Source organism: Solanum tuberosum, unplaced genomic scaffold (genome assembly GCF_000226075.1).
Source record: "Solanum tuberosum cultivar DM 1-3 516 R44 unplaced genomic scaffold, SolTub_3.0 scf00143, whole genome shotgun sequence".
NCBI classification, from domain to species: domain Eukaryota; kingdom Viridiplantae; phylum Streptophyta; class Magnoliopsida; order Solanales; family Solanaceae; genus Solanum; species Solanum tuberosum.
In genome coordinates, this window is record NW_006239068.1 from 424,554 (window position 1) to 435,253 (window position 10,700).

The 10,700-nt window shown below is 30.6% G+C and overlaps 1 protein-coding gene across 1 annotated transcript in view; it reads right to left on the reverse strand.

Annotated features, from left to right (window-relative positions):
* Nucleotides 1-152: 152 nt before the first annotated feature.
* LOC102581103 (protein trichome birefringence-like 41) overlaps nucleotides 153-10,700 on the reverse strand; it is a 13,494-nt gene continuing 2,946 nt past the window's right edge. The window contains exons 2-7 of the mRNA XM_015310799.1: nucleotides 7,089-7,228; nucleotides 6,893-7,000; nucleotides 6,539-6,543; nucleotides 1,580-1,699; nucleotides 1,210-1,368; nucleotides 153-441 (exon numbers count right to left, since the gene is read on the reverse strand). Coding sequence (XP_015166285.1) covers nucleotides 153-441; nucleotides 1,210-1,368; nucleotides 1,580-1,699; nucleotides 6,539-6,543; nucleotides 6,893-7,000; nucleotides 7,089-7,228 — 821 coding nt within the window. The remainder of the gene's footprint in view (nucleotides 442-1,209; nucleotides 1,369-1,579; nucleotides 1,700-6,538; nucleotides 6,544-6,892; nucleotides 7,001-7,088; nucleotides 7,229-10,700) is intronic.

The following is a 10,700-nucleotide window of genomic DNA, read 5'->3' on the forward strand; positions in this document are numbered from 1 at the left end:
AAGAGGGATGTGTACCTTTAGTAACAACAAAAATGGAATCATAGGCAGCTCCTATGCTCCCAACTCATCATCATATTTAAGTTAAGAAAAAATGCATTTATTTATTTATTCCACTATATGTTAACAAAATGATAAATCAATTTGTTTTTTATTTAAAGTAGAGAATAAAGAATTTGATTCCAAGTATCAGGAACACCACCAATGCACCAATGTGTACAATCCAGGCCATGTCTGCCACTGTATATGCTAGAATGTCCATCTTTTCTTAGTTGTGATAGCTTTGTTATGTCAAGTAAATTTACTATTGGCTTTGACATGTCCTTTAATACTTGTTTCACTATGTCCAGAGCAATTGGTAATCCACTTGGGTATGTTGATCCATTGACTGGAGTTGTTTCATTCAAGCAACTGTTCACTGTTGGCTCACCCCATTCTGATCCACTGTTCATGTACAATACATAAACAACATAGAAGATGTCCATCACTATTACTTTTTCATTCTTTTAACACCCCATCTCACGCTCAGTACTGGACATCTCTAGAGCGTGGATAATTTAATTTAGGGGGCAAACATCAGACTCACACCAGAAACTAGTTCAAAAGAGTTAGTTTTACCTAAGCCTTAATAAGGATACCACATGTCTCATTAACCACATATGTAAGATTTTTCCATTCTTCAACCATCATAGTTTGTTATTATAATTACGACAAACTAGTAACAAATCTTCCAAGGGAAGAACAAGAAATTAAAAGAGAGAAGGGAGGTTCCAAAATTAATCTAAAGCAACTAAGAAATAATGAGACAACTTCATAGCATCGTCCTAATAGATTATTTTACTATTTTGTATATTGACATCTTTAGAGTCTCAAATGTAATTTGACATATTCCCACATAAGTCTTCCATCTTAGTTATATTCATAACAACTACACCATTTAAGTTAGTTTATTTTGTTAAGGTGACAAATAAACTCGAGCAAATTTTAGGTCAGTAAATATCATGAAAATAAAGCTATTATGTTCTCTTAAATTAAGTTAGCAATTAGGAAAACCTAAACAATCAGTTAAGGATATATACTCTTGTTTAAAATATATTCTATCTCCAATTTTTATTTCAATTTTATTCCTGAAAAGAGATTTATAACATAAAATAAAAAAGAAATATTATAGCTCAAAATAAAAATGAAATTATATGAATGAAAAGTTCTTACTGGTAATGGGCTGGAGATGTTCCTTGAAAGAAAACTTTGGTTTTTGTTGTATCCACATCTGTTTCAACCCATTTGGCCCATGTTTTTATCCCAGCCCGGAAAGCTTCGACCCGATCCATATCTTTCAATATTTGGCCATTATATTCAACAAAATCCCACCTACAACCAATATTCGCACATCGTAAAACTCATTTTATTAAAAGATATAGTGTGATAGATGCACTAGTTCATGGTCATGAGGTTTTTGAAACGTTCGGCTATTATCTTATTTTGAATTTCAGCAAGAGATTATTTTCACGTGAAACCTTAACTTATTGATCAGACGGAGTAAATTGAAAATAAAAAAGAAGTTGAATACTAATGAACATACTGTTGTCCAGGTGGTCTTCTTGCATACCAAAGCCAAGTATTGAATATCAAAATGTCAAAATTCTTCCAAATTTGTCCATCTTTAATTGAATCTAGTTTCAACACACGTCCAATTTTTCGACTTCAATGTCTACTAAAAGGTTCGAATGAAATAATACTATTTCAACTCCATAATCCTGCAAATAATTATGCAATACTTTATTCGAACCTTTTATGCAAATAATTAAGTCATATAAAACGGAACAGAGAGATAGAGATGAACCTGGGCAAAACACAACCATTAAGGGGCTGCCATCTATATTTGAGATAATCAAGATTTGTTCTTCCAAATTTGATGCAATCAAATTCACTCCTTATAAATGGACAAGCTTTTGAATCATACAATACAATGGATATGAATTATCAATAATCCAATTTCCTTCAAATAAAGCACAACCATTTGTTTCTGATGACCCAATTAACACTGCTAAAATAATAACAAGAAAATATCTAAACTCCTCAATAAATATTTTCACCATTTTTTATTTTCAGAGGAGAAAAGAAGAAGAAAGAATTATGGTGTAAAGGGGTTGAAATAATTAATATATATATGTGTGTATGAAGGGAGGGATTACAAATGAGGAGATTTATTTATTTAAGGTCTTTTTATTTTCAGTAAAGAATTTAATTTTGAAAAAATAAATAAGTTCTAGTACGGTAAGGATATTAGATTCAATAATTTCCCAATTAAGAGAATTTGTAAATAATTGACCAATACCAAAAGAGTTGTTAATTTTTTGGGTTTATGTTATAGAAAGCAAATTATTTACTACCATTTATTGTTTGTTGCATTCGATCAATAATGTTACCTTTTTCGTATATTTTAACTTGTTCATGTTTAATTTAACGTATTCATTAAATAATAATTAATAAAATAATAAATTAAATATATTACCCTTTTATTATAATAAATTTAATATTATTGGAAATGATCATAGTTAAGAATAAGGGTAATTAGAAATTAAGTGATAAATTATCTCTTGATTTTTTTCAAACGGGATAAGTATTAAATAGAGTTACACCTGCCATTAACTCCCTTAGCTTGTTCTTGTTTTACACGTTATTAGTACATATAAGTTAAACTCCTAATGATTTTAGGCGTATACACAATTCACAGTCTAGGGACTCTTATTCTTATATTAAAAATTGATAAAAATTAATTCCCCTAATTTATGGAGATCATTTTGTTACATGATTTTCATTCTATTTTGATCTAATTATATTTTCTCACGCTTAAAGACTTTTCCTTTTTGGTACCTTGATTTGAGTTTCTATTGTACATATTTTCCAATTAAATTTATTATTTATAAAGCAATTTTTTAAAATTATTAATTTCTTGAATGAAATCACTCCATATCCTAATTTATAATCAAGTTATTGACGATTGCTTGCAACTTTCTTGTTCCAAAATAAGGTAAAAAGAAGTTATATTTGGTTATTGTGTATATCCTTCAATTAGAAGAAAAAAAAGGCAATTTTTTTTATAAATATTCACAAAATTATATAAAATTTACTAACCGTTAAGCTAGTCACGACTCTCTGTATATATAAATTATATTTTGTTAGTTTGAATTAAATAAAATTTTAGATATTTGAAATTTTATGGGACTCTACAAGATGTGTTTAATTCGAGTTGGAACTATACTAGGTGTGTTCAATTCCAATTAGGATTGTTGGAGGCTACTCAACATTAAACCCTACTTCATGCCTATATGAAGAGTACTATATTCCCTTGAAAAAGCATCTTGAATGTTCCACAAATTCATGGAATATTCATACAGATATCAAATCCATGAGAGAAGAATCAAGGGAGGAACATAATTGAATACCCGCACTATTTATCAATAAAATCATGTTTCTTCATATTTTATTTGTGATTGTAGTTTAATTTCTATCGCTTTAAAATTTGTTGCAAATAGAAAAAGTCGATATTTTGTATTTGCATTGAAATTCAACTAATTTATATTTGCTCCATATAAGGCTCCATTTAGGAGAAAGTGCTCTCTATTCAAAAAATTATAGTTGTGTTAACCTGTTTTTGTGTGTGAATAAGATGGTACTGAAAAATGCAAAACAAAAAAGTGACTTTTTTTTATTAATTATTATAGAAATATATATTGAGGAAAAGAGTTTGTTAAAGCATAATTAAGGGACTTAGGAGCCAAGGTAAGAAAAGGCTGGATCTTTGATGAGCATTTGCAATTTTCACATGGCAACACACTTCACAAGTCACATATTCATATGCCTCCCAATTATTTATTGTTTCTTGCATATGTCTCTCCTATAACAATAAAAATATAATAAACAAACACTTCTCATGTAGGGTGTGTTTGGTACTCGGAAATATTTTTTCAGAAAATTATAAGTGATTAAGTTATGCTTAATATACAAGGAAAAAGTTATTGTCCCAATAACATTTATATATAATCTAGTCTGGTTCAAGAAAAGCTTATTGAATAAAAAAAATTTCCTTTTGCCATCAAAGTGCATATGCTCTTGGTTTAGCAAACACTAAAGGATAGGAGTGTGGGGGTTGCATTAGGGTGATTTTTTTTTTCAAATTCAACTTGTTTAAGTTTGGACAGATTATTGATCTGATCATTTATTAGATCAATTTATTTCAATCCAATCCATTTTAACCCATTAAAATTTGGATTGATATGTAACCTAAAATTGACTTATTGAGAGATCTGGTAATTTTTTTAAAATGTTTTTAACTATTCAATATGTTATATATAGTCATAATAAAGAAAAAATAATTTTATTAGGGACTAAACTATTTTAAAAGAACAAATGAAATTAAAACTTAGTAAAAATTGAATTGTGTTGGATCTTGACCTGTTTTATAACCTATTACCTAGCTCGTTTTGACCCAAGCAAAAATATGGATTTGGTTGGGTTTTGATCCCCTTGTTGCCTTGATCCATTATGACTCACCCAAATTTAATCCAACCCGTCCAATTGTCATCCCTAAATTGCACGGAGGAATGAGTGTTATGAGTGATTTGAAAAAAGGTAAGACCACAAATGCTTATTATACGTAATCATTCATAAAAATATTTTTTTCACCTCTTTTTTATCCAACACATTAATTGATTATTACTGGCTTCTTCACTTTTATTCGAACATTAGTTCACATCTAAAAATATTTCTTAGCATTTAATGTTTATCAATTACTTTTATTATTGTCGTTTGTAATGGCTTACAAATTTTAATACATGACATTGGTTGTGTAAAGCTAGAAAAGTACTTTATAAAGTATAGTTTTACTTTTCAAAACCGTTCAAATTTTACGCATTTACTGAGCAAAACGATTTCTTCAAGCAAAACTAATACTACTAATAATATAAGAAAATATAAAAATAATAAGAAAGACATTGATTATGAATATACGTTGTTTTTTTCTTCAAATACTACATTAAAATTAGAGTATGTCATTTTATAGAGAGGTAATTGTGACTCTACTTATGAGATTATATTGAATTTGTATCGAGGGTCTATCGAAAATAGTTTCTTTACTTTTACAAATTAGGGGAACTAAACTACTTACATTTTAACCTTTTCAAATTTCACTTGTGAGATTATGCTGAATATATTATTGTTATTTTTGTTGTTCTCCTTGGTCAATAAATCGTATCGTAAGACCTGGCTGGCTAGCTCCTTGACCTCTACCCCTGGTGGGATTTCTCCCGACCTCTACCACGGCCTCTTGTTAGTTCTCTCCCTCGGGCTACAGCCACAACGCACTACAAAAAAAAATAGTGTTTAGCGACGGACGGAATTCGTCGCTAAATAGCTTATTCCGTCGCTATTTTGGTTTAGCGACGGAAATTCGTCCGTCGGTATAATGTACGTAGCTAACCATTTAGCAACAAAAATACAAATCCGTCGTAAGTTTAGTGACGGATGCGCGACGGATATCTTCCGTTGTTAAAACTAATGACCAAAAAAACCGTCGTTATATTTGTACTTTTTGTCGCAAATTCTATAAGCTATTTCGTCGTGTTATCGTATTGATGACTGGAAATTTATCGTTAATTTCGTCACTATCACTTTTTATACATTTCTACCTTTCTTGTAGCTACAAAAATATTGTCACAAATCCGTTGCTAATTCTGTCGCCATTACTTCTTGTACATTTCTACCTTCTTATAGCGACAAAAACATTATCGCAAATCCGTCGCTAATTTCATCGCCATTAATTTTTATACATTTCTACCTTTTTATAGTGACGAAAATATTGACGGATTTCGCAAAATTCCTTCGCCATTAATTTTTAAATACATTAGTGACAAAAATATTATCGCAAATCATATTCAAACAGATATTATAAAGTTGCAAAATTAACTTAATTCATAGAAACTAATATTCTAGAAGACCCAAAACACAAAAAAATGAAGAGTGTATAACCAAGTTTAAAACAACCCCAACGATAATTTCCAAGCAAAAAAAAAATGAAAGTATTTGCAACAAAAATAATATTTAGCCAACAAAACTAATTAGGAGAGATCGGAGAACCACAATCTTACTCAGAAACCGATGCATTGGCCTCATCAATATTAGTTGGAGTAGGAATTACAGGTGTCATATGAGTGTTTGGCTAAGATGAGGTCGAAGAAATCAATCCACGTACCCGTTCAACAAGTACAGAAGCATGTGATCAGTCAGTGGAGGAATCAATCGCGTCATAAAGTCATCCAAATTTTTTGTTGTTGTTGTTTGAGCATTCGTACATGGTATCAAGGATGAAACATCATATCCAAAAGCTGAGGCACAAAAATTCTTCCCGTAAAATAATTTTGCTTGCGATCCAAGACCATATATCCTTCTTTTCTTTTACCATCATGTGGCTTGCTAATATGCTTGCAATAGATTAACATTAGATTGAGTTTGTGCTTGATTCTATAATATTTCTAGATACTTTCCCTATTAAAGAGAATGATAAACAGTTAAATTCATTAATAACAACCACAACAATAACAATAGTCACATCTAGTTTATGCCAAGATAACAACTTAAAGTATTTATTGTGCCATATATATATGAAGACCTGACTATGTCAAGTTATTTCAGAAACATTAAAATTGGTGGCACCTTCACTAAGCAATTCAATTATTATGATGTCCAAACAATAAGTAGTTGTATACCTATCATTCTTTGGGTAAAAAATGGGGAAAGATAGAGAGAGATGCCGTTACCTGAAAAAAAATGATTTACACAATTTTTCCACCAACGAATATATAAAGTGAATGTAATTATAGAATATTGGACTTACATATACAATTCGAGCTCGTTCACCAACAAAAGATTTTTCATCATGACCATGTGTATGGACTTGCAAATGTAACTCACTTGGTGTTGAATCTCGACCCTTTGCAATAGCCTGTACAAGGAAAAATTTAAAAAAACATATGAAAATGTGAAAATACTTGGGATTTAAAGACGGTTAATCGCGGGTCTCTTTCAACAACCTCAATATACTTATTCCTAGTCTCTTTAGCATCAAACAATCTAAAATACTTGGGATACTTCAAAACCACAGAAAACTCAAAATCATCAGGTAAACCAAATTTTTTCCTTGCAATCCTAACATGTTCTAACCTTAACCTCCCTGCATTCGAAAGAAACAAAAGCTTTATTAAACGGGTTATAGCTTGAGGAAATTGAGCTAAAAGTGTTAGTTTTGCTTGCTCAATTTGAAGCAATGATTTACGAGTAAGCCTGTAATATAATATTCTCTTAACTGGGTGTTCAAATACCTTAAAAACATGAGGTAATTTGAGAATATACACTACATCAAAAGTGATCATTAGCGGCAATTAATTAATGGTAATAGCTTAATTGCCGCTACATGTATATTTTAGCGGCAATTAGCACTTTTTGTATATGTCCCTACAGCCTTTAGCGATATTGGTTCTAATGGCACTTAACTAATGGCGGTAAATACTTTAGCACTCTTTATTAATGTCTATATTTATTGCCGCTAAAAGTTATTTTTGTTGTAGTGATACTTCCCTGCTTCATATTGTTTGAACCCAAAACGACGAGCAAGCATATCAAGGCGAGAAATGACGATCATTGAATTTGGTTGAGTAAGAAGTAATTCACATGTTGAGTCTAAAATATTTAGTGTGTGGTACAACAAACCCATCACCACAAGTGTACATGACAACCAAATAAGTAAAAAAGAAGTTCTATACAATTATAGCAACAAAGCCTTATCAATAACAGAGACACTTCACATGTTGCCTGAATGCTTCACTTTATCAAACTCCCTTTGAATAAAACATCAATTATCATCACTCAAGGTACAAACATAATGCTCGCTGCCTCCGTTATATTTTGACATCCGCGTGTTGTGGAGTGTTTTTTGTTCAAAAATCAAGACACTGCCTAGCACACACAAGATTATATGGGATGTCCGCTTAATACATTATTATCTACTACTATTCCTATTCACAGTTGGTACTCATTGCCACCATGTATCATGGTTAAGATCCAGTTGAACTCTCGGTGCATGTAGAGCTTCTCATCTATGTCTGCTATGAAAATATTTCACTACATTATTATCAGTATCATAACACACCTCACTTTTCATTTGTGTTAAGGATCCATGCCTCCCTACTTGAACATGTAAAGTTATAGTTGTAGAATCTCATATTTTACATTGATGATCAATACTTGATTTGATTTCATCTTATAGTAAGCAACCTCCTTCATAAACAAACCCCCACCAACAAGACGTGAATTTCCTAAATCAGTATAGTGTGCAGAAGAGCAACTCCAAGAATTTAATTCTCAAGATTAAATATCAAAGCAGAAAATTGGTTAACCAATTGTAGGAAATGCAGAAATAATATGATCACTACAAAAAAACCCCAAATTGCCAACAGATTTTACTAACAACACAAGTTGGTTAGTATTCTACTAACAAATTACCAACATATTTCTAACTGAATTATATTTTAAAACTTAACAACAAAATTCTAACAGATTACCAACCAAAATATTACTAACTAAGTATTTTAGTTGGTAAATACGGCGGGAAAAAATGGCGCCAAATTTAGCAACATTCTATCAATGGATTACCAACTGAAATATTACTAACGCACACCTTTTGTTGGTAATATTACCAACGAAGTATAGATCTGTTGGTAAATATGACAAAAAATTGTTTATATAATTTATTAACATATTACCAATGAATTACTAACCAAACATTTACCAACAGCAAGATTGTGTTGCTAAATTTACCAACCAAATATAAATGTGTTGGTAAATTAGTAACGAAATGTAATTTGTTGGTAAACTTGCAACCAATATCCAATTAGTTGGAAATTTTGCCGACGAATAAAGATTGTAGTTAGTAAATTACTAACATCATTAAAATAGTTGGTAATATACCAACCGATCATTAATCCATTGGTAAAATTTACCAACATATTAATTATTAGTTGGTAATATTACATATGAATGTTTAGTTGAATAGTAACTATTACCAACTGTGATAAAATTTATTGGTAAATTATTAATTACTAACTTATATTTGAATAGTTGGTAAATTTATCAATTGAAGTTAAACTTTTTGGTAAATCAGCGTCTAGTGTTGAGGCTTTCATATTCAGTTTGTGTCGTTAGGCTTTAACTTTTAAATTTTAGCCAAAACATGACTTTGGTTGATATTTTTGGTAAACGTGCTCAGATTAGATCTCTGTCAGTGTCATTAGCTTCGAAAGGTCATTTTTTATCAGGAAGGTTGGTTCAAGCTTTGAGGCTTCCGTTTTTGTTTGTGCCATTAGGTGTTTTAAATCTTACGTTTTGGCCAAAATTTCACTTTAGTCAATTTTTTTGGGAAACATGCTCAAATTTGAATTTCGTCAGCGCGGTTAGCTCTAGAAGGTCATTTTTCATATTTTAGGATGGTTGGTTTGGATTTTGAGGTTTTCATATTCAGTTTGTGTCGTTAAGCGTTTTAACTTTTAACTTTTGGCCAAAATTTGACTTTGCTTAACATTTTTTGTAAACGTGCTCTGATGAGAATTCCGTTAGCGCGATTAGTTTCAGAAGGTCATTTTTATATCTAATAGGATGGTTGATTCAGGTTTTGAGGCTCCCATTTTCAGTTTGTGCTGTTGGGCGTTTAACTTTTAAGTTTTTGCCAAAATTTAGATTTGGTCAATATTTTGGTAAACGTGCTCAGATTAGATCTCTGTCAGTGTCATTAGCTTTCGAAAGGTTCATTTTTTTATCAGGAAGGTTGGTTCAAGCTTTGAGGCTTCCGTTTTTGTTTGTGCCATTAGGTGTTTTAAATCTTACGTTTTGGCCAAAATTTCACTTTAGTCAATTTTTTTGGGAAACATGCTCAAATTTGAATTTCGTCAGCGCGGTTAGCTCTAGAAGGTCATTTTTCATATTTTAGGATGGTTGGTTTGGATTTTGAGGTTTTCATATTCAGTTTGTACCGTTAGACGTTTTAACTTTTAACTTTTGGCCAAAATTTGACTTTGCTTAACATTTTTTGTAAACGTGCTCTGATGAGAATTCCGTTAGCGCGATTAGTTTCAGAAGGTCATTTTTATATCTAATAGGATGGTTGATTCAGGTTTTGAGGCTCCCATTTTCAGTTTGTGCTGTTGGGCGTTTTAACTTTTAAGTTTTTGCCAAAATTTAGATTTGGTCAATATTTTTGGTAAACGTGCTCAAATTAAAAAATTTGATATAATGATATGTGTCATATTGAGATTAATTTAACTTGTTATCATAGATTTTGCATTGTTTCATTCAAATATGATTTATAAAATTGATATTAATATTTTTGGATTTATATTCGTGCTCTTAGATTTTTAAATGCAATAAATTAATAAATATTTTACTATTGGATAATCATTCAGTTAATAATATTTTGAACATATTGTCAATCAATTACTAACCTAACATTGAACTTGAATGATATATTACCAACAAACTAACAATCAATTAGTAAATTTATTAGAAAAAACAAATAATCATACTAACGTATTTAAAATTTATTACCAACAAGGGTTGTGGTGGAGTGGTAAGTACTCCTTCATCCTTAACCAAGA